The 27809-nt window shown below is 39.5% G+C and overlaps 1 protein-coding gene across 2 annotated transcripts in view; it reads left to right on the top strand.

Moving 5' to 3' along the window:
• The window catches only part of LOC308199318 (uncharacterized protein), a 133821-nt gene that overhangs the window by 16543 nt on the left and 89469 nt on the right, over window positions 1-27809 (top strand). For both annotated transcript variants that reach the window (XR_013954572.1, XM_080603348.1), the window contains exon 3: window positions 8431-8566. Coding sequence is in view for 1 of the 2 variants with exons in the window: in XM_080603348.1 (XP_080459474.1) it covers window positions 8542-8566 (25 nt within the window). In the remaining variant the exon portion in view is untranslated. The remainder of the gene's footprint in view (window positions 1-8430; window positions 8567-27809) is intronic.

Genomic DNA, 27809 nt, shown 5'->3' on the forward strand with positions numbered 1-27809 from the left:
AACCAGTTTACGGTTCAGAACATTCACAAAGCTGCCATTTTTAAACTTTGCTTCTGAACACATGGCATGGTTTTCCCACTTTTTAAAGCATTTTTTTTTTGCAGGTGTCTTTTTTACATAAACAGAACACTCTTGGGCCTCAAATGAAGCAAAAGTTTGAAAGGATGATCCAAATATCCAATTGCCTGAACTCCTTGGCCAGAACACCACACTTTTCTATTTTTATTTTCAGTATTTCTGCATGCCCCTGAGAGCATGTTTACTGTGACTTTATATCCTCTGGGTTAGTGAGTGTTTTAATGCAGTTAACAGGGCGAATGAGGGATGTCGCAGTTAATATCCTAGCACTAAGCAAGCATTTCTAATGTCTTCCTTAGGTTACTCTGGCCATTGGATAAAATAATGAGTGTGGTGGTCTTTGTGCAGATCAAGAAGAGTTAAGTCCTGTTTGGCTTTCTTTTAGTTGATTATGATTTACCAGCACTGAATTCCAAGTGTAGGTAACCTTGTAGCTTGCTGTGAAAATAGCTGCAGTGGAGAAAAACTTCTCCTGTGAAAACATAGATGAGTATTTTCCATAAATCTATACTTGTCACAGGAGAAGATGAGCAGTACCTCTCTACTAATGCCTAGCAAAAGACAGTGGAGTGTTTTGTCCTTACTGTTGCTTCTAACAGCAATAAATGGCTATTGCACCCTCTCACAGTTCATCCCCGTAAGTGCTTAGAGGCGAATGTCTAAGAGGAACATGAGCAAGGCAGAGGAAATAGTCCAAAGCGAAGTACTGCAAGAGCAGCTGCTTGGATGCCCCATTGCAGGAATTAGTGTATTGTTTTAATGATTCCAGGGTTTGGATGCATTTCTTTGAAGCGCACGCTTGAACTGTTGTTTACTAAACTGTTGCCAAGGCGTTATGCATTGGGGATATTGTTATGGAGGGAAAAAACACATTGCCACAGATGCAGTGTAGTTTATTTTATTTTATTTTGTCTGTCTGTATTGACTCAGCACCATGGCAGCTGTTCTCTTTTCAAATAGCTTTGTTTTCCTGAGGCATAGTCTATACTTATTGCAGGAAGTTGTAGGGGAAGGAGAGCAAGTAAAGGACTCCAGATGAATTTCTGAACACAACCATTCTCACACTATTTCGGAGTAGATTTTACATCTATGCATGCTTTGCAGATGGCCTGGAAAGAAGGGGAAACTTGAAAGTTTTAAGACAGAGCAGTATTCTGAAAGGATGGAGTTACCAGCACCTTTACCTGTGTGTGTCACTCAGGCCTTGAAGTGCTGCATGCATAGAGGAAGTGAGCCCGTTTCACAGGTGGGGAGCAGAGGGGTTGCATTTGAGTGGTTTGCCCAGCATTTCAGAAAGTCTGTGACAAAGCTAAAAATGGGATAAACTCAGCCTTGACATTAGCAGCCAATTGTGGGGAGTGCTTTTGGGGTGAGATTTGCATTACTCCTTTTCTAAGCCTGATGCCATCTGAGGAAGGTTTGTTAGGTCTGCTGCAGTGATTTGTGCTCTCACTTGGCTATCTGCTCCGGTCTTCCAAAAATGTAGTACTTTCTCACTGAGGCAAAGCAATACAGACCTTGTTGAAAACTAGTAGGGAAAGCTCTTAATATTGGAAGGATACCTCCTTGTCTGTATAGTACATGCTCCAGAAAGAACATTTAGTATCTGATTAAGGATTACTTTTTTATAGTTATTTTTCTTTTTGATGTATTTTTTTGCTGTTTAGGGCTTTTCCTCACACACATTTTTCACATGGATACAGAATTCCCAAGAAGTTGCTGTTCTTCCTCAGAGAATATTCTATATCTTGGGGTGGGCAGTGAATGTCTACTGGGCACTACTTTAGAGGTGTCACCAACAGACACCCAGTTGGTTAAATTCTTGTCGCAGTTAAGCATCTTAGTGAATCAGGGATGTGTCAGGCAAATTTGAAGATGCTAGTGCTGAGCTTTTTGTTTGAAAACAGGCAGGAATGCTAGGTAGCCTCTCTTTAGGTAATTTGTATTCAGTGAATTCTCTCTCGGTGTCCTGTTATATTCAGCCTGAGACATTTGTCACAAGTCAGCCAATGGATTAAGAGAGAAAACTTTGAGTTGCTCAGAATTTTCTAACCATATGCTTGGCCTTAAAGGATGTGTTAAGTATCAGGTGATTCAAATTGAAAAGCTCAGCAGCTTTATAATCTCTTGGTCTCTAAAGTCACTCCAACTACTGACGCCAGAAGCAGAAGCTCCAAGACTGGCTCATTGCTGTGAGCATTCAGTACATCTCACCACTGCTGCTTTAGGAGCAAAGATCCAAAAAGGAAAGCTCTCAGCCATTTCTTTCCTGTCATAGAGTAAGTACCTGAAAATAATTATACCCCCTTACTGGAAACATTTGGCATCAGTGCTGTGGCTCCACCATTAACATTTTCTGCAGTTTCTTTCCAGACTGCCAGTTCTTTTTTATTACTGCCTTGTTAGCATGATGAAATGATGACAATCTTCTATCCTTGCTGTGGATGCAGCCAAATGGCATAAGAACATTTGTCTACAAAAGTAACTGAATAAAAGACCGAAATGGCCAATTAATAACAGCATCTGCCTTATATTATTTGTAGAGACTGGCTATGCATTCACCACAATCTCTCAAGATTTTGTACACTGAATCTAAGGAGATATGCTTCTGTTTTAACTAAATCCAAGTGCAGTTCTCCAAAATATGATTTATTCTTTAAGCCCTCCAACTTCATCCCTTTCCAGAATTTCTAGTGGTTTTGCTGTTTGGATATCAAGTCTTTGGCAAATCTGTCTGTGTTTAATGGGCCTCCGAATGGAGGACAATCTATGTAACTGAGGGCTGATCTTAAGCCATATTCTCTTATCACCATCAGAGAAAAATACAGCAAATACCCTGGAACGTTGAATGGGATTAAATCAAAGTCATGGACAATGCAGGTCTGGATCTTACCTTTTACAGCTGGTCTTTAATCTGTATACCACTTTTACAGATAACTTTTAAATTATTCTTGACTTTGGAGAAGCTTGTGTCTACTTCATCTTGGACTCTATTTTATTTGAGCTAAGCACAAATAACTGAACATCTACTTTGCATGGCTGTATGTCTCTACATTAGCTGACTCCATAGGTAAACAAACCCAATGCTATTGAATCACTGTCAGGAAATAAAAAGTCATTTTACCATCTAAAATGACTGCGTGTGTACCTTTACCCTTTTGTGGCTTATTCACTTTTCTGATCAAAAGCACGTTGAGTTTTAGTGTGAAGTCAGGCATCTGAGGTGTCCCTTTTTGCTTCTATTAGCTCAGTGTTGTCTAGTTCTTTATCCTTGTTCCACCACAGATACTGATATTAAAAAACAAAACCCGACAAAAGGTGTATGACTTGCTTTATACTACCCAGCTTTTGTCTCTCCTCTGTTTTTCTTTATCTACTCTCATGTTCTAGATTTGTCCAATTTAAACTGTGTGCCCTTAGGGCAGGGCACGTCTTAGTGTGCATTAATTAATGTTTGAACCTTTCTATTCACTGCAGCACGTCAAGCACATCTTCTACTGGCTGGCTGAGACCTGATGAGCACTAGGAAGGTTATAAAGCACTGTTTGAAATGGGTCTCTGTGTAGTCATTAAAGTGCATTGTCTGTCTATCTGCCTATCTCTTTTCTTACTGTTTTTTCCTTCAGTTCTCCTTGACCCAAAATTACACTCTCATTTTCCATCAATTTTCACTTCTCTTCGCCTGGCCAACTTCCTAATTTAATTCTGCAACAAAATATTCAGTGGAAGACTGAAACATTTACCCTCCCCTCTTGAATCGAGTCTAGTTCTCTAAAGGCCTCGTGCTGGCCCTACCACTATCTGCTTGCAGATATAGGGGAGAAAAAGAGGGATTTTTGTGCTAGATTTTCTTATTTGTAGCAATTTTCTGTAGTGAATGCTTCTATCCTGCAGATTCTCTCTTGAAGGATTTTTTTCTGGAAAAACTGTTTTCTTGGGACTGCTGGACATACACTTTTATATCCCTGTTGTTGGTAGAGGTTCTGCAGAAGCAGGCTTGGGATGACACCTTCCTGCACCTCTGCTGGCTGTGAGCAGCATCTGGTCTGCCGATGCTTTCTTCCTCCTCTCTGGCATTTATTTTCACATCTTTCTCTGGGTGTGGTTTTGGTTATTCAGTTTGTGTTCTTCAGTCATCCCAGGCGCAGCTGCATTCCTACAGTTGTCAGGCACTTTCCGGCTTTCCTACAGTAACGTACTATTTGAAGAGTTTGTTCAAAGTGTTGAAAACTACAGCAGTGAAAAATATTTTTCTGTCTTTCATTCATTTTTGAAAGACTCCACAGAAGTAAGAATCCTGTAAAGCTGAAACAATCATTATGCAGAGTAGATGTGTGTTTTGATTTGCGAAGAGGAAGGGACCACAGAAAGAGAAGGCCAATTTAGCTGCCTGATGCTTTTTGTTAACTAGGTCTGCTGCAGTATTTTGATGTAAGCCTAGTTAAATGTTATCACTGAAGCCTGTGTGCTTTCGATAATGTTTCTTGGACCAGAGTGATATTTTAATTGCCCTCCTGCTTGTCTGATGCTTTGGCCAGGTATTGGCAACGAGAGTCAAAGGTACTGATTTGCCAGTAGTGATGCAGCTGACAACAGAACAATCCTGCTTGTGTGAAGAAGTAAAAATTGGGTTTCCTGCCCTTAGGAGCATGGAAGAAAAAAAAGGCTTGTTTTGAGATAGAACCTTAGGACCTGGTGTAGGAAGATGTCTCATACCTGGCTTCACTGCATGCTAAATAGACTGCTCTTGACCTGTGTCCCCAAACACCCTCACTTAACTGTCTGCCTATGTAAGTGTTACAGTCAGTCCTCCGTTTAAGGAACATTTTTAAAGCAGAGTTTTTCCCCAGCCTTACGGGTGCCTACTTTTCCCCAGGCTGGCATTCCCATAGCTGCTTGTGTGGTAATGCCATTCTACAAGCTACCTGCTGCTCCTGTTTGAGCCCCAGCGCCCTAGCCCAGGTTTCTGAAATGCAACAGGAAAATGCTTGTCTTGGGAACAGGTGCAATTTCCATTCTCTGCATTCAGAAATATAAAGGCGAAGGGCTGAGTGAAAGGACAGTGGTGTGGCTGCTTTGAGAAGGCAAGTATAAATACAGCAAGGAGAAGAGGGGTATTGTGTATTCCCGGACGTGGTCACCTGAAGCAGCTGACTTGGCCTGAGCATTGAATTGTGAAATAATGGATGCTTGGTGAATGATTCCAGGCCAAGGACAAGGGGAGCGGATCTATTTATGGCCCCTCGGTCTGAAATATCAAATCACCTACTGAAGCACTTCAGCCCCGCTCCTCTCCTCCCCACCCTCCCTGACTCCCCAGCATGATGTGCATTTTGCGGGGAGCCTGCGTGCCCAAGCTGGCACTGAAGCTTCTGGGCAGCAGCCTCAAGGCTCACAAGTACAATGCTGAGTGGGAGCTGGGTCTCTTCCGAGAAAATGGTGAGGATGAGGATGCTGATTGTGCTCCTCATCAGATCTGCAAAATCCTTTCAGTATCTGCAGCATAAAACATGCAGTTGTGCTGTGCTGTGCTGGGTGGAGCAGCCTCATGTGGCAGTCAGGCGCTGATGTGTTTTCCACATTCGACAATTTGTTGGTGCCTAGGAGATGCACTTCCTGACTTCTCCACTTTACATTTTCTTGCAGACATAAATGAACTGCTAAATGGCAGAGAATGGGTTTATTTCTGTTAATTTCAACAGAATTCCCTCTTCTGCCATCATCTGAGAAAGAAATCATAGCCACTAGATTTTATCTGAGAATAACTGTAAATTGAGTCCTTTAAAATTCGAGCCAGTAGATGTCAGCAGTTCCTTTTCAAATGCCTCTGGAAATGCAGCAGTAAAAAAACTGACTTGTTCGTAATCAAACTTCTCTGTGGTATAAAATATTTGCACCCAAAATGAGGAACTGTATAAAATATAACCAATGGATGAGGATGAAGTGTCGTCCTACTTATTTGTGAAGGTGGCTTGAAGAAATGTGGAGAAATTTGGACTTAATATCAATAAAATATTAAACAGGGTCTATTTCAAAGATTTTTTTTTTGAAGATAATCTTTGATTGGGCCATTGCATGATATACTTGTGTGAATGTGAATATTCTTCAAATTGTGACAGCTGTGATTTTACACTTATTTTTTAGTGTAGGGCGGTACAGTAATCCAGATGTGTGTTACAGCTGATGAAAGAGATGGTAGGTGTCTGCCTGCAGTTGGGTATATATTGTGTTCATACCAAAATTGAAAGACAACATCCCATATTCTTGTAGTGATAACATTTTTTATTGTTTGGTATTTCTATTTTTTGGGAGCATGAAGTTTGTATGAAATGATTTTATTCTGATACTCTGTAAATCAAGAGTAGTTTCACTGAAATCAGAATTGGTAGCCGCTGTAAAAGCACCCTAGTGGAATAAAAATAAAGCAAATAACGTCCTCGTTGCAAGCTTGTGGCCTGCGTTGTTAACTGTGCTTAAATTAACATACTTACACTGGTCCACTCCTTTGACCTTGAGCCAGTATCAAAAGGCTTTGCGAAGAAAGCCTTCTGAAAAGGATTCTTTATTTTAGCTTCTGAGTCAGCAGGGGGAGCTCGCACCCATTTGGTTCAATTTGTCAAATATTGGTTATTAAAGACATTTTAAACTAGGCCATTTTATTTACACACGCACACCCACCCACACACCCACTCGTATGTGTGTATATATGGCATTCACAGAGCTTGTACGCTGTACCTCAGCAGACTGTTTAAAAAGTCTCATTCTCAGAGCTTCATCACAGACAGTACATCTCAAAAAGAGGGGTCAAATGAAAGGATGTTTAAAACAGTCCTGTAAAATGATTCCCTCTTACTTATTATCTCGAGGCAGAGGGAGGGCAAGAAGGTTTTCCTCCATCCTGTGGTCAGGAGTTGATGCTCAGTTGAAGAAGTGCCATGAGCCTGGATTTCTAAGGCAGCTGGAGGCTTTGGCAGCAGGCATTGAGAAGGAAGTTAAAACCAGGCTGTTGACAATATTTTAACATGAGAATAATAAAATCAACTTTTTTTCCCCCCTTACATTTCTTTTATTTATTCTGATTCATCTGACTGCATTTATGCTAAGCTGCTTCCTTTCTGTTTTGTGTGAATAAAAATTAGACTTTTACTATAGGTCCACAGCATTTTCCAGAATATCAATTGGATGAGTTGGTGCAAGCCAGAGAGAGTCTCTGGGAGATCTTTTCTACTACAGCCTTGTGCTAAATGGTGTTTTATTACCTTATGCATATATTCCTAATGTTTAGAGGATTCTTAACTAGGTTAGAATTACTGTAAGTAAGAGAAATGCAATTCCTACATGCAGATTGTAAACCACATAAGCTAAAGAAAAAATTTTAATTCCTGATGGCGGGGGGCAGTTAAGTGACGTGCCCAAGGTCATGGAGCAGCTAGCTGGCAGCGCTGGGAACAGCCACCCTACCTCCTCCGCTTCCTGCGTCGTGCTCATCTATACTGCCATGTCTTTGCCTTGGGCAAGCAAAGAGATTTTCTATTTCCTGATGGCCTTTACGTTTTCAGATGTTTGTTAACGTATCATGTATTATTTCCCCAGATACTTTTTCATTGTAACTGAGGATGTTTTAACCTGTTGATTGTATTGATTTTTGATGTGGAAATAGCAGGCTGCTCCATTTCAAACTAAATTTCAAGGGCATGAAGATTGTTAGAATGGAAAAGCCACTTAGCTCAACAAACTTGTTCCTTTTATTTTTATCTCACACAGGCATAGAAAGAGCTGGAGAGGTCCTAGCCCTATTTTCTCTATCCTGGATGGAATCCTGATTACTTTAGATGCTGGTAGAATTGGGAGAGAAAAGTAAACCTAATCTGTGGCATAAGCAGCCACGTAGTTGGCTGTGCTCGTGCTAGTGTTGTCTGAGAATATTGCACGCACGTTCAGCTGCCCTACCTTTGCATTATCCTGGCTGGGTGCTGCTGCTCCACTTTGAGGGCAGTTGCTGTGAGAAGTTCCTCTCCGAGTCAGTGACAAATGGTGACTGTCCCTTTGAGGGTCCTGCTGGTACCTTGTAAAGCAACAACATCTTCACGTTGTATATTCTGCTCAACGCTGAAGGCATTTCTGTGTCCTTTGTCTCCCACCAGCTATTTTAATTTGTTACTATTTCAATATTTTATCTTTAATTATGTCTCTAAGCTAGGATTATAGGTTTTAGGAATAGTCCTTAAGTCCTTTCCTTTGGCTGAATGCTGCATAATTTTTCCATTTAATATGGTTTTCTTGTTTTGGTCAATTGCTCCTAGTTCTATTACTTCATAGCCATCTACATTTGATATATATTTCTCCTTACAGGCCCAGTCATCTCCCTCAGAAAGTCATTCCCTGTGCATGGCTGGCCTGAGCCAACTTACTCCGTGGCAACGTGCCCATTGTTTGCTGTGAATTTAGAACCTGAAGCTAAGGATGAAAGCCCTTGTCAGCTGTGCAGGTTAGTGAACAGCTTTCGTGCAGACCTTGGGTTCCTTCACGGAGAAGGAAAGAACACTTGGTCCTGTCACCTTGGTGCATTTCTGTATCACTGCTCATTATCTGCTGAAGAAGCTGCAATGATTTTTTTCTCTCACCAGAGGCTTTTGCAGTAGTTTTCCATACACCCCTTTCCTGAAGCCACAGGAAGAACCACTGGTGTAAACACATAGCTCTGCTCTGCGTAGCAGAGCTATTGCACATTTGCTGTGCCTCTAGAGCTCTTGGCCTGCTGAGGGCAGGGTTTTTCAGCTACAAAGGTGTTCAAGATAGAGATGTAGGAGAGTGTTATGAGTTGGTAACTGGCTCTAGTTCCTGTTGATCTCCAGCTGCTTTTGGTGAGCTTGGTTCTCTCCCTGAGGATGGAGAAGCTTTATTTTATGATTGTAAAGCAATCAGAAGGAAAGCATATGTCAGGTGAAGGACCAACTGTGGCTATTCTGGGCATATCTTCTGATCTTTCTTCAATGTGTGTAGCATTGCCTTAACATTTAAAATACAGACAAAAAAAAAAAAAAGGGTGGTAGGTTGTGATGGTGGGTAACGTACCATTTACAACCCCCCTCAACCCCAGTCCCCATCAGCAAGTTCTTAAGCCACTGAGCTGCTGGCAGCTGTGGTGTGAGAAAATGATACTGTTCTGGGTAGCTCTCTTTGGCACAGGCTGGGATGGTATTGGGGAGACATGAAATTAAAAAGAGCTCGTTTAAAATTGACTGCTGATTACTCACTTCCATAAATACATTGGAGCACAAGAAATTTATTGCACTTGGACATATTTGCAAGCTGCTTTTTGGAAATGGACACAAATACACTCTGAATAATATACTTTTGCTGCTTGATTGGCAGGCAATCTCTCTGTGGTTCTACTGAAAAGCAACTTAGGCTAGTTTTTTCAGTAGGATGGATGTCAGAGCTTCATTTTCATTCCTCCTGTGATGTTTAAGAAATTTTGGAAAGTAGAAGAGAACAAAAGAGAGTGATTCTACTGTAAAATGCAAAATCATAGTATTTTTCATCAAATTAGGAGCATAGAAGGTGTTGGTCTGGATGTTAAATCACAGAACAGACTGAATTTTCATATGCAGTATGACGAGTGAAAAAGACATAGTAAAACAGATTAAAATGTTTTACATAAAAACTCCTTCTTGACTGTAGAACTATTAAATCAAAGAAGTAGATATCTGTAAAACAAAGACATAGTATTTCAAATCCCATTATAGAAAGCTGTGGGTGGGAGGGTCCAGAGTCCTGAACAAAGATACCAAGATCTTGGTAACCACAGGGTAAGAAGTCTGTAGTTTTATTCCCAACCCCCCCCCCCCCCCCCCCCCCCCAAAAAAAAAGTGATACTGTTGTTCATGAATGTTCCAACTGAAATTTGACAACAAGCAGGAAATTAAACAAGTTATCTCTGAATTGTGTGCAAAATACTCTAAAATAAAGGAAGAAAACAAAAACCTAATTACAGAGTGACATCGAGCCTTCTGATATCACACAAGACATCATTTAAAAACAAAACCTAACACGGGTCTATGATGGACCACACTGTAGTCTGAAAATTCTTCTTTAATTGCCTCCAGAGCATGAAGAAAGTCTAAAACTTACCCTTTACCACTGCCATATTCTTAACCACTTTGTCTTCGCATGGAATGCTAAAATCCCTTGTTTTCTGTTTTTAAATAATGCACTGAATTTCTTTTGTACTCATATAAAATTGTATACAATTTATCAAGACATGATAATTCATAGTATGTCTGGAAATTGAGTATAATCTCTATAGGTTTTCTGTACATAGCTAACACGGATCTGTAAATGAGGGCAAAGAAGACTGAACATAAAGGACAGTCACATAACTCGTGCAGGCAGTGACAGAACTGGGAACAGAACGAGTGGAGCTGCGTGCTCAGTCCCTTCGCGCTTGGAACAAACTGTTCCACTTAAAGGCAGGGGAGGAGTCTGCTACTGAAGTGGCTTACTAGAAGTATTACAGGCACTTAGTGCAACCCTGATAACACCAAAAAATTTGGTGTTTTACCTTTTCCATGACCAAAGAGGTTTTATTTAGGTAGCACTCTCTGATTTCATCCATTTCACTTCTATGAAGGGAAGTAAAGGTGGGAATGATATGTCCAGTAGCTGCCATGGCCATTACATAGGATTCATTTGTTAAGCGGAGCAAATACCTTTTGAAAGCTCTGTTAAAGTACAAGAGTAGAGAAGATACATTTCTACCAGATATCAGGGATGTCAGCTGATATTTATTAATGACTTAAAAATCTGCATGATTTAAAGTGTTTATGCAATTGAAGTTTTAAAATTTGTTTTAAATCTTCTGCAAATTATGGCTCCATCAGCGTATTTGTTTTCTGTTTGACCTGTAATGTCAGGTATCATTGCACTGAGTCATGCACTGCATCCGAGCAAGAAAGCAAATTCTGGCTCCTTATTTTTCATTGACATTGTTTAAATGTAATAATTTTCACCATCCTGGTTCTGCTGTTTGTTATACTGAATGATATTTGAAAGATAACTCAGCTCAGCATCTCACATCCTGTTAGATCCCACGTGAATTAAACGGTTTCACACAGCAGTCAAAAGAAATGTAGAACTAACGTGATGTACTATACAAAAATCCAAAAGAAAACACCAGTTCTCAGTCCTGTGGTGAAAATGGCAATGCATATGCATGGTATAGATATCCACATTTTACAGGCTGGGAAACCTAAGCATGTCGTGATTATTTGCTGAAGATCACAATGAGATAGACCCAAAGGCCAGAAAAGAATCCGTATCTCCTAGTGTTTCCTCCGACCCACTGATACCTGTAGCTCTTTGTAATGGTTTGGACAGGCACATGACCATTTCTATCTAGCCTTGGTATAAGCATTGATCTTAGAGAACAGGATTCAATTTTTTATTCCTCACCGCACCTTTGGCAGGTTGTGTGTCACATGGCAGAGCACTTCAGTTCTGGAGAAGTCATTTTTTTCTGTTATAAACTGCAGTTAATAATGGTTACCCGGAGTCATGACATGTTTAAATTACATGGAAAAAATCAGAAACAAATGCCAGGTGGTATTACTAATTGTTAGGCTTTTATTTTAACTATTGCTCGGATATTAGTAGGAAGTACTTCAAGCTAAGTGAAAAAAAACCACCTCTGTTAACAGAAAAAGCAAATGGGAAAAGGTTCATTACAATTTGACAGATTAAAAGGTGCATCACTAAAACTGTGTGGTTAGCCTACTTGAAGGTAGCGTACTACTACCACAGAGATGTCTAAGTATATAAATGACAACGTTCCAGAAACCTTCAATTTCACATACCCTACATATGATCTTCCATTCAAATGAAAATGAGACTAAGGCAGGAAAAAGTACAGATTTCCTGGGTTTCATTATATCTACGAGAAAACTGAGCCAATGGCAAGAGCTACAAAACCTGTTGTATAGTATCAGTTATATCATATAATATTGAAGAGATTAGAGAGCAGAGAAAAATGATTCGTTGCTGAAGGGTAAATACTCTTTTGATGTGCCAGGAGAGTGCTTGAGCAGCTTTCTAGCATTAGGAAAGGACCCCTAATAGGTGAAATAATTTATTATTATTTTTTAAAACCCATTCCCACATGATTGACTGTGCCTTGTTTATGGTCTGTTGTAGTAGTGATTAAACTGATCAGCATACTAACACATCTGGAAGAAGTAGGAGGTTTGGACATGGGAATAAAACTGGGATATTCAAGTCAGCTCAGTAGCGTGCTAGGAGCTACACAGTGAGAATCAGAGTGCTATTTATACGTACCTAACTTTTCTGGGACAGGTAGTGATTTCATAGCTTTCATTGAAGGAAAAAGCATGTGCACAGGTTAGTTAACTCAGGAAAATTTGCATCCTAAAATCTCCTTTGATGTGGATGTAGATCATTGGCATAGAGATCTACTCTTGGTCTTCTAAAGGTGCTGCATAAATCAAGTAAATGACACACTCTTTCTATAGTACTTTGAAAAGCTGAATTTATATTCACTCATGCTCAGGAACCAATTTGTTCCAACAAAGAGATAAATTGTAGTGATATTCGGCCTGAGTAGTTTCTGGGGTGGAAATATATTTTTCCCAGCTTTCTAGAGAAATCTGCCTTTTTCTTCATTGCTTGCTTGTGCTGCTTGTACCAAAGGAGAGGATGCTGAGGCCTCTGGTGGAAGTTTCACTAGAGCAAATTGCTCAGAATCAGAGAGCAGACTGCCAGTGGACTTATTTGCCTTCTTCAGTGAGCATAAACAGAAGCAAACCCTTGACATTAATTTGAGAGTGATGGTTAATGTCTCCGATGAACGTACCAATGCTGTAATTGTGTGACTCTGACTTGTTTCTGGATTATTTTCTAAATGTTGTTAAAGGATAACTGGGGCATCTTGCTGTGTCTGTGTTCTGCTGGAAGCTTCTGTTAGATGCTTTCTTGGTGAAAGTCTGAAGTTTCTTACCTACTCTGCCATTGTCTAGAGTGCTGACTGTCTTCATCTGGGATACAGCAGATAAGTGTAAAGTCTCAGAAAAGAGGAGGACTCAATGCTTCAGTGAGAGTAGCATTTCTTAGCAAGGAAAATGAGGGAAAGATAGTCAAAAAGAGAAGAAGAAAAGGGAGAGCAGGCAAAATAGTCAAATAGGAGACCTTTCAGTAGAAAGGTCTCGGTCTCAGCTTTGAAGACAATCGAAGAAGAGGCTCTGCTGAACACATGGTTTTTCAGACAGGGACTTGAACTGATAAGACCCTGCTCACAGCTTTAACTTACCCAGTCTTAATTTCCTTTGAGACAGCTAACAAGATAGAAATGTATCTGAAGAGATGACAGCAGTGACCTGTGTCTGGTGTTTGGTGCCTGGGCCCCAGCACTAGCAAGGTCAATGTCTGCATGAGTTAGTTATACATCCCATAAGTTCAAACTTTCTGGAGGCAGCTTTAACTTGTGTGTCATATATATATACACACAAATACCTATATTCATATACATATATACGCACACCTATATTCATATATATATATATACATATATACACACATGCCTATATTCATATATATATTTACTAAAATATGCATACATACATATGATTATTCATTCTTAACATTTCTTTCTGGACATTGTGCTTTCCTTGTTGATGTGTCTGTTTTTTCCCCACCTCTTTGCACCATTTCCTGCAGCAGGTGCCTCTGGGGCTGTGTTCACCTTGCTCTCTGCATGGTGAAAAACTTTTCATGGTGCTGTTCCTTGTGCATGGAGGGAAGTCCAGTGGACAAGCTTTACTGGACCTAGAGACAGTCTCCTATGATGCCTGGTGTGTGCTCTGAATGACATATTGTTGCTCTGGCTTAAGCAAATCTGTGATAAAAATATAGCAGTTAGGGAAAGCCAGGTAAAATGGCCCAAAATTTTCATCCCCAAATGACCCCCTCTCCCCCCATTTAAATTGCTTTTGATATGGTTGATTGTGTAATGTTTCAAAGGCAGTAGCTGGTAGCAAATGGGAAGAAAAGCAGCAGTGAATTAAAGAGGATTTGAAGAGATAAAAATGGTAATTTATAGGTGAGAAAGTCCGATTAGAGATGTTACTTTTTAGTTAATGAAATGACCTATCTAGTCAAATTGGATAATTCTCATAGTGAGATATTTTTTCTTTATTGTCAGTTTAGCAGAATCTCTCTCTTTCCTCAGTGTAAATGAAATGGCAATTTTAGCATTCTTAATTGGTTTGGTTCTTTTCCACAGTAACAAGTGAACTGAAAAAATACTGGTTATGAACTTAAGTCTAAAACCCATGCGCAGTCTGCATCAAATAAAAAAGTAGCTAATGAAACAGTGTTCAGTTTCTAATTTCACAGAGAACTGATGTTGCTTTAAGGTGTAGTTCCTGTGTGGAATGCATGCAGTGAAAGAATATTAGTAATGAGAAGCGGAGGTAATTTGTGGTTGAATGGTGTGTCTGTACTCAGTGACAGAATGCATAGCCAAAACTATATATTATACCAAGTTCCATTGAAAGCAATAGTAGAAGTGTAGGAAAATGTTAAAATGGCTTCTTTTAAATAATCTTTTTGTTCCCAGATAAATCTGAAGGTGAACTAGAGGTAATGTGTAGCATGCTTGCAGTGATTCATAAGAAAGCTAGGCAGTAGGAAGAATAGGAAATATTAACAGTAAATTTTTAATACAGTAACTTAACACATGCAAGGAGAGGTCAATTAAGCAAATTAAGCTACAGGTGCCAAGTGGGTATTATTTAAGAACAGCTAAGTTTGTCTAAGATAAAAATAAAACCCAGAAAGACAAGATTTTTGCTGTCTAGCTGTTCCTCCTGGTGACATGTGCAGGTGTCACTTGTTAGACTTCTGTGAGCTTCTTTCTGGCTGTGGAGTCATGTATCTCATTCATTTCTCTGATGTATTCCAAAATTCAGGCAGAAATGATCTCCTCCGTCATCTGGAATACTTTGTTCCTCATGGATTTTTTTCTCTTTGTACTTGATACTAAAGCTGACCCCTTACTTCTCCTGTTACCCCTGTTAGCTTTGCTTCTCTCTATTATGACATTTTAAAAATTCACATGAAAGCCCTATAGTTTTGTTCCATTTTCCCCTTTTTTTTCCAAGCCTACACTTCCTTTATCACATTTCTTTCAATGAATTCATCTCATCCAGAAATATGAGATTTCTAGCAGTCAAGTTCTGCTTATAGTTCCATTTCTTAGAGTCTTACAAATGTAAACAAATGATTAAAATTACACTCAAATACACAAAGTAACTATGGGAACTCTGGAGCACAGCTTATTTTTTGATGCCTTTGTGTCAGACAATGCTCTGTGTCAAGACTTTTTTTCCTTGGAAAGAGGGTGTTTGAAATTGGATGCTTTTGTTACATAATGTCTCCTTCCAATGGTTTGTCCTCAAAACTACTCAATTCACTGCAGTGTGACAGTTCTCCACTAGCTCAGGTTGTAGGGAGCTATATTGGTGGTTCTGAAAAATGAATTCAATTTCTGTCAACAGAAAGAATAAATGTGCGTCTGTGCAGGTAGTCATGGATTACTGCATTGTCATAAGCCATTATGGGAATGTGGATATGGTAAACTTGAGAGAGAGCGCTGTCATCATGAACTGGAGAAGATCAGGTAGAGAGTAAATAGTCGCATAACCATCTATTGTCTGCAACGCTCTGACAGGCTGGCACATTTTGTTTGTGGAAGGAAACTGTGCTTTTCTAACCCTCACTGCACCTATCTAACCTCAAAATCCTGGTAGGAAATGCTGGTAGGCCAGCTAAAGAGGTAGGTTGTTTCTTTTCTATCCGTAGTGTCAGCACACATTCCTGATTCTCCTAGTTGCTGACGATAAGACTCAGCTTTGTTAGTTTTTATCCTCTTTTGTATAAGAGGAATGGATGGATACTACTACTTATTCTGAAATGTGTTCCTTGCAGTATTAAAGGATATTAATTCTATCTTCTTGTTGCCTAAAATATCCATATAGCCATGGGAAGTGAAAAGAAAATACCATTTGTATCAATCCAGTGTTTTTGTAAATGGATTTGTTTTTCTTTCTATGATTTGGCGGGGGTGTTGTCAAGTTACCTGATTTATGGATTTTAGTAACCTAGAGAGAACTCATCGCTTTCCTAATTTAACCAGCTGAGAAAAAGTTGACCTGTCTGCTACAGTGTTTTTTTTTTTTTTTTGGCATGAATTCCAGAAAGCACTGCAGCTTTTCAAGGGACTGGGTGATAAAGTGTTCTGCACGGTATAGTAATAGCACAGGAGAAAAGAAATGCACGCATCCTTTAAAATACAATTGTTCTTAGCTTTCATTCTGAACTTCTCTTGGTCATATGTACGAGTGAGGCTGGCCCAGGTCCTTTCCTGTAAAGCTGATTTAACTGATTGATGTAAAAATAACGCTTTTGTAGATACTGGTGCTGTAATTCCTACATTTTTTTTTTTTTTTACCATGAGGAAGCACTTTAAATCAATGAATACGCAGTGAAAGTGTCTTTTTTTTGTTGTCTGATGCTCCATCAACACCCACTTCAGAAACAGAGTTGTGCTTGGGCTGCTACAAATTGTACAAGTCAAAACAGACTTGGAGTGCAAAGTGTTCTCTGATCTTGTTCAGTGTAACTCCTGACCTCAGTTATCACTGTGGATCCTAGTAAATAATCCTGATATTTTTGCACTGCATAACTTCCCAGAAACTTAAAAGTATATGACAAATATTTTAAAAGATTCCTCTGTGTTTGGCCATATCTGAGAGCTTCAGTTTTTAAAAGTCTTAAGGAAATCATGCATATCTCTCTAATAAGAGTAAAAAGTCCCTCTATCTCAGGGCCAAATTGAGACCCACATAATAAATGACTTTTAGAGTTGTGCTGTGACTGGCACATGGGGGTTTTGGAAAGCCTTGAGTACTACTCAGTTGTTTTTTATGAAAAAGCACTACTAGGTGGAGTTAAACATAGTAGGAAGAACTGAGCACTCTGGGTTCTGATTAACAATATTTGCCCAGTATCTTTGTATTCACTTTTGTGTGCAACAGTCTGGCATGCCTCATTCCCTCTGCTTTTTCTTGTCCTTTTTAGTTTACCTGTTCTTTTGGGAATTGCTTTTTCTACCTGTGCTTGAATGTCAGCTAGCAAAAATGGAGTCCGAGTCCCGAACGCGGTGTTTGTGGATTTGGCTAGCACAAAAGCTGGCAAAGAGGATAACAAAGGTTGAGAGATTTGTACTACGATAGCTGGTCTACATTCTCACAGTTTTCCCTGTAATTTTGATTTATAGAGCCAAACTATCACCTCATGTCTACATTTTGGGTGGGTTTGAGGATACAGCAGTGAGACCAGACAGGCAGCGATCGTGCTGGTCTCCCAGTGCAGTACCTGGTAAGAGCTGAGGCCGTCAGCGCTGTCAGTGGGCACCATTTGCCTGCGCTAAATTTGCTGCTGAAAGAATGAACCCACTATTGATCCGTATGGATCTGTGCTGCAACTGGAGAGCTATACGTTCAACATATGAACTTTCCTTTCAGTTTCCTCACTTTGGTAATGATTAGTGATGAGGGGCAAAAAAAGAACAGCATGAAGGATGCCCGTGTCTCTGAAGAATCTAACCGAATCAACATTAGTTTTCCTCCTGTTGTCTTGCCTGACCTGCAGGCCTATTATGGTAGTGACTGATGCCTGTGAGCTTGGATTTTTAGCTAAGTCATGGTGTCTGTTAAGTGTGAAGGATTAAATCATGACCTTACCAGGTAGAATGGCCTCTACTTTACAGTGCTTTTCTATCCCTGGGGGTTTAGGGCGGAAATGTCTGATGTTAGGCGTCTCAGTCAAGCACGGCCCACTTCAAAACACATTAAATCAGCTTTAAAACATTCGTTGCGAATAGCAATAAATAAAAGGGTTGGTTTCTTACAGTACTTTTGAAAAAAAAAAAAGACAAAAACTCAGCAACCCACAAGAATTGGTCTAGAAAAGTAGTGACTAAAACTGCACAGGGAGAAAAGTCAAGCCCTCACATTGTTGCCTTTGACATTCTCATGTCACATAGAGAATCAGTGCGCACTGTGAGAGCTATGCAGAGGCAATGATTATCCTGACTTAAATAAGCATGGATGCTACTGTGAGAAGATTTGGTCAGTCACGCTCCAATCTTTTGAATGTTTTTATATTTGCAGCTTTACACTTAAATATTTTTTTTTCTGGCTTGGGTGGGAAGAGGGTTGCTATGAATATTTATAACAAATCACTCCTACCAGAGGACACATTAAGTCTTGCAGCATAACAAAACTGAATTACCATGAAATAAACTTTCTTAATTAAACCAATTAAATTCCTTCCCAGTATGTAATTTAGAAACTCTGATAAACCCTGGTTGAAAAGGTTTGTTCTAGCCTTAAGCTGGCCTAAGAAAGAGTGAACATCTGGCCTGTATATGAAAGGCCTATTTAGGCCTTAGGCAGTGTGCAAAACATTAGCTGCTGTCCACGGCATTGAATTCTTTGTGTGGCCCCAGGGCTTTGCTAAAGGACGGTGGTATCATTAGGACACAATCATGTTTATGGAATATGCTGTAACTAAGATAAGTCAGTCCTCAGACTTGTACTGCAGTGCTTATAGCTGAATGAGAGATATTTCTGCTTTTTCACATTGTCGCTGTAATTCTACCAGAAGAGATGCATTAAAAAAATTATCTTACGCTTTCTAAATGTTGATATTGGCAAGCAGCATGAGGTTTTATGAAATAGTCTTTAACATTTCTTTTCCATTTCACATTTCAATATTTTTGCAGGTACTGGTACCCATAGGGTGTATTCCTAGAACTCTTAAAAGATCATTTTTAAGGCTACCATATAGAAACAATGCCTACAGATCACTGCATGACTTCTGTAACAGGAACTGTCTGTAATGGGGATGGTAATCAATAGGAAAGAAACACCTGAAGTGTTTAATGTGGCTGGAGGAAAAATAATGAAAACATAATGTGGCAAAACTATGAAAACTACTCTCCAGAATATTTTGGTTGGCCAAGGTCAATGCACTAATTTTGGGGAGCTACCAGATTTATCCAAATTTGAAGAAAGACATGAACTGCCAGCACTGAGGATGTTTGTAACTATGTTTCTCATGAGTCTGTCCCCCAAATGGGACACTTTGGGAAATGATATCGAGGAGGTCCTTCCCTTTTCTGGTGTGTCAGCAGGTGTGGGTCGGAGGTACAGATACCCAGCTTCCTGCTGATAACCAGCTTGGGTTGGGAGGGACCTTAAAGATCTCCTATTCCAACCTGCTGCTGTGGGCAGGGATGCCACCCACCACATCAGCTGGGTGGCATAAGAGGTGTTTTGTTTTAGAAACACATAGTGTGCTATTATACATCTGAAAGTGTAATAATTTCTGGCTTACATCTGGATACAGCTGTATTATGTCTTATCACCCAGGCTGTTGTTTAAGGATCTTGTTGCCTCTCCTCTTCTTCCTTCTGTAACTGCAAAGATCAACCAGCTGGTCAGTGAGGTGAAGCCATCATGAATCAAGGAGGATTTTGTTATTTGAGGGTTTCTGCTTTGAAGTCATGTTCTTGGTCTCTTTGCCAGAGTCTTAAATCCATCTTGTTTAAAGGCACTATAAGAAGTGCCTTCTATTCAGTTTGTCCTCTATCCCTTTTCTTTCGGATTTTCTGTTTAAACATAAAGATCAGTAGTGTTAGAGCACTGTTCCTCTATTAAATAAACAGAGAAGCATGAAGAAAAACAAGCAGGGAGAAGGAGTCCCCTCAATAAAGATATGAAGGAGAGCACATAGCAGCAGCCGGGGGGCCAGCTCAGCCCTCCTCAGCCTCCCACCCCGTCCCCCCCTCAACAAAACAAAACCAACAAAAAAGAGACTGAGAGAGGAGGAGAAAGCAAAGATCTGTTAAGGGCTTTTGAAAGAAACTGCCATTCCTTAGCTGACATTTTCATGCTTGTTTAGGAACAACTTTGTCAAGAGAGAGGAAACTTTAAGGTAAATGCAGGGACACTTGAAAATATGCTGTCATCTGAGATTGAAACATAATGTGACAACCAGTAGCCTGCTGCCTTAGGAGGAAGCTGAATGCTTCCACCGAGGAGATGCAGTGCCTCAAAATCCAGTACTTAAACACAGAAAATGCAGTGTTCACAATTTATTCTCAGAAGAGCCACATATACGTGCACAAAACCCTGCCTGGTAAGAGAGAAACAGCTCTTACAGAAGGCTGGAGTCTTGCTCATTAGGATGCAATAGTGCTGGAAAAAAAATCTGTCAGCGTGCCAGAAATATTTCAGAGGAGAACTGCTACAGTGGTCTGTTCTTCGCTAATCAGGAGATAGAAGGGATGAATATCCTTCTCTCAATAAATCTGTGATACATTTGATGAGGAATTAGTCTAGTTTCTACAAACTTAACTTATGCTGGTCTTATAACCATGGAGGTACTGAAATGCATAATGCTTGGCGCTGCCAAAGCTGATAAATGATTTACAAGTATCTTTCATTAATTTCTATCTCGCAGATTGAATCGAAAAATACTGGTTTTTTCACTGTTCCTCAGGATGGGAAAATCATCCTGTTGCTCACAAAACAATCCCCACATTTTGAACGAAATCATAAATAAATCTTAACAACTCTACTCTTGTCTATTTCAGCTTGTTAAGCTCAGCAAATGCCTGAGACAGAATACAGTTGCATAGTCCAAAAGTATGCCTGATATAACTTGACATATCTTAATATAAAAAGAATTTGTATTTCACCAGCCTATATTTTCCACACCAAATCTTGTCAATGATTTCCCTCAGCAAAACCAAGGTCAGTTTTTTGTTGTGTTTTATTTATTTACTTATTTATTTTTTAAAGAAAGGCTGGTCCTGCTCTGAGGCAGGCAGAAGCGAATACATCACAAACCGTTCTATGGTTTACATTTTGGATTCTTGCAGAGCTGTCTTTGAAAGTCTTGTATTCATTTATTACTGTTGTGCCATAATGCTATTTAAACATTATGAAAGAATTGCTTTCTCATGGAAAGAAATCATCTAACATGCATTTTGTTTCACTGACCAAATGATTACAAGCAACCTCATGGATCATAAAATAATTGGATGCTGTCTAATTAAGTAAGCGTTATTGGTTACAGTGGCTTTTGATTCCCACTTCTGATCCCTCTTTTTTGCCTTAAGACTCTGCTGTGAAACACCTTTGATAAATGAGTTAAAGATGGCACGCAGACATCTTAAAATAAGGGCAGACACCGAAATGACAGTAATAATATTTTTTATGGAAGATATCTTAAAGAGAACAGGAAATGTACATAAAAAAGGGTGGGGGGGATGATAAAAGGGTGATTCATAGATAATCCAAACAGATGCACAGTAACATGGCTTGTTTAAGCCAGCAACACCTCTTGTCTGTGATAGAGGCTCCTGGCAAATTTCTCTAGCCCTACTGCCCACTGCCTTGGGCTTGCCTTCCCTTTTCCCGATTTCTGGCTGCTGCTGACTTCTTTCCTCACTGTCAAGAAATGCATCCTTGACTGTTCTCTTTCTTGAACCACTTTCACAGATTTTATGTCTTTGTATGGCTCCATTACTGACTGTCTCCCATCCTAATTTGTACAGAATTACCATGTGGGGCAGAGTTATTTCAGTCATGTAACTGGGGAGTTTCAGGCAGAGAGCAGATGACTCCTCAGATATACCAATAACCTAACTCCCACTAAGGTATTTTTGAGAAGGCCATGGGAGGGGCAGGAACTCTTGTTCCGAATTTCTCTTGTGCAGTTACATCCTGGCTAAGGACTGAGTTCTGGTGGACTTTTTCCAAGATCTCAAGCAACCAGTTCTTGACCAGCCTTCCATATACAGCCCTCCTGATTTTTCTGTGTAGTTCTTAAGTCTTCTTAACATCACAGCTTCCCTTGGCACTTAATGTTCATTTTTCCTGACCCCACTCAGCAACTATTTTATTCTTTATTTCTCTTTTTCTGTGTTTCCTTTTGAATTATTTTACCACTTCTTTATTTTGTCTGCTTTCTCTCTGGATGATCTTGTCCAGTCATATAATTTCACCTGTTCTCGTTACATAGCTGAGATGCAGCTCTATTCCTCTGCTTCTCACTGGTCTCCATCCAATCCCATCTGCTTGTTTCTCTCTCTCTGACAATTGCTCCTGGGTATCATGCCATCAGCTTAAACTTAATTGTATGCCTTTCTTTCTCCATCTTCTCCTTGCATGTCATTGTCGACAATGACAATATTGACACCATCATTGTGACTTGCAACCTGAGGCAGGTTTTTTTTTCTGAGATTCTGTTTTCTTCTGTTGCAACAGACAAGCCCTGTATAGAAACAATTACAACTAATAAACAAACACAGAAAACTATATAAAACTGGGAGCACGCTGACATGATGTAGAAGAGAACAGTGCTGTCGTACCGCTTAAATTTCAGGAGATTATGCCTGTGGCAACCGCGGTCAAAGAGAGAATTGTAAATGTGTTAAGTATGAGGACTTCAGATGCTTTCATTATTTAATTTAAGACTTTGGGAAGGCTAAGTCAAGTGGTTTGATGTTGTGCACAGTGTTATTCTAAATTAAGCAACATGTAATAAAGGAAGAGCAGGTACAAATTTGATTCCAGTAGTTCTTGTCCTTGCTAATTAATTCTGAGCATTGCATTAAAAGGGTTAGGGGGTTGCTTTGTTTTGTTTGTTTTGTTTTAGACTTGTTTCTTCATTTTATGAACACAAACTATTTTCAGATTATTTGCCTTCTAAACTGTACTCTTAAATGTACAACTTCAGCCTCGCCAAGCTGGGGTGTGTTTTGATAATAAGAACTGAATTTGTCTTGACATCTTGTTTGGAATATTTCTAATCAAATATTAACATTAGCACTGCCACATGTCTCTGTTATTTCCTTTATCTTTTCACTCAGCCCCACAAGCCTTCTCTAGATAAGAATAACACTAATGCATTACTTAAGAGTTCTTTTTATTCTTTTACTGGAAAGCCTAAATAATATAGAGCCCAGAATGAGTAGCAGCTATGGATTTCTGCAGAAGAAGCATGTTTAAAATTCTCCCAAAAGAGACAGACTCTGTGGAGACTGACTTCATTCTTTGGCTTACGTATCTGTGTGTCAGTAATGATGCGGGAAGGGCTCAGCAGTGACAAATAACTTTAGTAGATATGGCAAAATCACTGTTTTATTGGGATTATGTGACAAAATTGAAAGTAAAACAGAATGTTTGATGTTGTTATAAATCTTTAATGAACGTTCCATGTTTTTGTGATGTGTCAAAGACAGGCAAATGCAAGCCTTTGCTTACGCTAATAGGGAAGCAGAGATGGATTTTGCATTTTAAATGTGGTCAAAAAGGAGAAAAATAAGGGTTAAGTGGTACTGCAAATTTGCCTTGCATGTACAGAGACAGCCTTGACATGGCTACAGTATGGATGGAGGGAGGTGAGGATGGCTAGGCTGTACAGCTAGCTGGGAGCCTCTCCTTGTCGCTGGTGCCCAAGACATGTATGATGCCCAGCACCAAGAGAACGGGGAGGCTGCGTGCTTCTCCCTTTGTTATTCCCCTTGCCTCCACCGAGGAGTCTGTGCGTGAGATATGTGAGTTAAACATCTTTCGTGTCCTTAAGTTCTCCCTTCATCCGTGCTTGAATCAATGTGTTATACTTAATTATTTACCATTTGAATGCCTGTGTTTGAAGTGCACAGCCCTGAGCCTGCTTTTTGTAAGAGACTGCTGAAACCACACCGGATCCCATTTTCTCTCTTCCGCAGTACCAGTGGTCAGATGGTCTGTCGCATCTTGTAGGCTTAACAGTTTTGCTGATAAATCTAACTCGATGCTAATGGATGTGCTGTAATACAATATGGAACAGAAGCTAGGACCCCGTGGCCTGTCATGGACCATGTAATTTATGACTGAAGCATCTCAGATATTTATGCTGACAAGAGAAATACTTGATGTTTCCTGCTAATGTGCTAGCCCACTCTTCTGATTCTAGATGTTTTTTTTGGCCTATTTTATTTCATCTCTCTCCTTTACCATTCCTGCCATCTACTCTGTCACTCAGAGCTGCCAGTGCTCTTTTGCTTCTGCTGCCCCATTTAACAGTGAGAGCAACTGGAGGACTGCAATGGTTTGCCTGGAAATAAAATAGATTCTCTCATCAGTTAAAGCCAACATCAGTATCCTTCTAAAAGCAGTGATATGTTCCAACTTCACATGACTGGGCACAATTTAGAAATCAGAGTGAAATTCTCTGGCCAACATAATGTAGGAAACTGGACTGGAGAATGGACAGTCCCTGGAGCCCCCAAAATCTATGAAAACATGTCAGTCTTTTCTTTAGATGTAGTCACTTTTGCTCTCTGAATCTGGCATTAGAACTTGCATTTCTCCAATTTGCATTAATCCTAAGCAGCCTCTGTGAAAATATTGATTTGCAATTTCTTTTCCATATAGACTGTAAATACTTTTTTTTCTCTCCTCCCTCATTTCTGATGCCCTCTTGTGTGGTTCCAGCAACATATAGATGGAGTGGCTTGGATTGGTAAAGCAGCAGTTTTCACTTGATTTCCATTTTATTATTCTAAAGAGTAGCCAATAATTTGGCACTTCTAAAAAAAAAAAAAGAAAATATTACATGAATTTCACCTTTTTAACACATTGTTCTAAGAATGAAAGAAACCAGGCTATGTCACAATAGGTATAGGCAAGCATTGCACAAATATTTGATAGTCTTTTCTGTGTTAAATTCTGCTTTTCTTTTAAAATAAGACAAGGACCACACTGTGTTAAAGCATGGTTGTGCAGGCACGTTAATCTTCTTTTCTTTTAAATTGTGTGTTACTAATGTCTCCCAAATTTTTGCTTGCTTTTTGCTTGTATTCATCAATGTTTTAATGGTTTCATAAAGTACAAATCCTCACTGCATTTTAACCATCAGTCATGTGTACAAAAATCCTTTAATTTTACCCTGCATAGACACTGAAATAAAGAGGAAATTACATATTTAAAAATAAAATAGGACAACAGAACTCAAAATTGCATCAGCCTCAATTTGTTTATATGAGCATGAAAGGGAAGAGGGGGAGACTTATCCGTTGGGACTGTAAATGGCACCTCCTGCTGCGGTATTAAATTCACCATTTGCAACCTCCTGTGCTTCTCTGAGTGTAGAGGGTGGCGCCTGACTTCTTGGCGCCAGAGAGTCAGCAAAGGTGTCTAATAGATGCAGACACAGAGATGAGGGCTGCTTACTTAACCTTGCCCTAGCTCAGCCCCACTGGGGACAGCCAGCTGATCCCCCCAGCCTCACCCAGGAGAGCAAGGAGGCTCCAGAAGCAGTTTATGGCTTTAATAATTTACATATCCTCCGTTAATCTCTCTTACAAGCAAGCAATTAGTTGGGGAATATTCATACTGCCTTGATATATATTTTTTTATATACTGATCAATTAGTGGGAAAGTAATGATGTCATAGACTAGCAGGTGTGACTATTAATCTTTGCTCTTGAGAAAAATACTTTTGTATTTCTTGGTAAAAAGAAACAACAGATTATTTATTTATTTATTTTTGTGTTTTCCGATACTGTTTAGCATTTCCTAAAAACACTTTAAGCCAGGTACCCGATACTGAGTTTGATCATCAAGACTCTCACCACACAAGCATGTGTTTAAGAGGCTTGAAGCAGGGTTGCTCATGTGAGTAAACTTATTCACACACATAAATCTTTGCAGGACCGGGTTCCTTAGTGATTTAGGATGAAGTACTGTTGGAAAAAAAAAAATGTTTATTCTGTTGCACCTGCATGATGCAGCAGATATTGTGAGAGCACCATTAGCTACTTAACGTACCAACTAATGACTGGCAGGCTTAAACGAGTGTAGCTGAATAGCGGGCAGCCTGGTCCAGGAGGGTTAATGATACCAAATGGCTTAGTCAGTACGAATGCTGGAGACAGCTTTGCAGTCACGCAGAGCTTCAGTAGCACCATGTCATAGGACCAGAGACATGGGAATGACATGATGAGAATTGTTGACTTACCTTGGAATAGATATTAATACAAGGGGAAAGAAAAAAACATTGTCTAGCATATGAAGTTTTTTTTTTCTTTAAGCAGATAACCACAGTAAATCTGCATGTGTTTTGGTGGGTTAATAGTGATATATTTCTACTGTCCATCTAACCCTCCTTTGCATAATTATATTCCCCCTCTCCCAAATGAGGAGAGAAAACCTACGAAATCTATCACGATGTCACCTACTAGTATGAAACAGAAATCTAGATAAGAGTGGCTGGAAGGAACTGCAGCTGTGGCAGATTTGTCTTTTGGGTACAACCACACTAAAATAGGGCGAGAGAAGAAAAGCAAAGGAAAAGAAAACAAAAATGATCTTGGAATACATCAAAGATACAGCAGAGAAACACAGAATAGAAAGAAATACTTAAAAAAAATTAAGATCAAATGCCAAGCCTAGTTTTTACCACAAAACACCAAGCTGATTTTTCATAAAATAAAAGAAGTCCCTGAATTGAGAAATATGTGTGTCTCTTAGATTGGATTGTGCAGTGAACAGTATCAAGAACTAAGCAATAATAAATCATCAGGCTGTATGTCAGAGCGAGCGCTACAAGATAAACCCCTGTTGGAATTGTCATGAAGGTGACCTTATGAACAGCTACAGAAATACTAAAAAATAAAATAAAAAAATGTTTCGATGTTCTCTTTAAAACTCCAAGGTAAATCTATTCATGCTTTGTCTTTCACTATATTTGCTATTTTAATTTGCTGTTTATTAAATGAAATATTGCTCTATCTGGGGAACGCTGCATGATAAAATTATTGAAGATGCTGCTGGTGCAAAGCTATTTGTAGCAAATGAAATCCTGCTGTGTGCAATTCAGAACATCATATTGAACAGTCCAGATAGGAGCATCTGTGGATAGCTCTTAAGACTTGAGACTTGCCTTAGTTAGCTTGTTTGTTTTTATCCTGTGTTATTGATCTGGACTTCATCATATGTGTGGGGAATGGCTTTTCAGATGCTGGAAACATATTTGGAGGCAGGTCAAGTGGATTGAATAGAGGCGTAAAATCTGCTGATTCCTAGAAGATGTCAACACATGACAGAAAGAGTCTGGAGAGTGGGAGACCTCTTAAACTGGTATTGACATTGCCCAGAAATTTGCAGCATAAAAGGGGGAAGAGTGTTCTGTCTCTTAAACAAAGCTTGCACTATCAGCAATGCCTTTGTGAGCTTTGACAAATAACATGCTATCCTTGCATGTGCTCTGAAAGGTGCAGTCAGTGTTAGTTTTTGAACACTGCAGTTAAGGCTAGAGGATAAATAATGCTACAAGTACAGAATGTTTTACTCATTGCATATGTCAAAACTGTTAAAAAAAAATAACTCCCCATGCTGCTAGGATAAAACATCATCCAGATTGATTCAATACCCTCTGGACTATGCTGAAAAAGAAATGTTAAAAAAAAGGAGTATTTCGGCTACTGAGATGAACCAGGGATACTGAACAATACCCTATTCTCTGCTACAGGCCGTGGGCGTGACCTTGGGCAAATCATTTATCTCCCTCTACCTCAGTCACTCATCTATGATAAAATA

This window comes from Anser brachyrhynchus (assembly GCF_964034855.1).
Source record: "Anser brachyrhynchus genome assembly, chromosome: 8".
NCBI lineage: Eukaryota > Metazoa > Chordata > Aves > Anseriformes > Anatidae > Anser > Anser brachyrhynchus.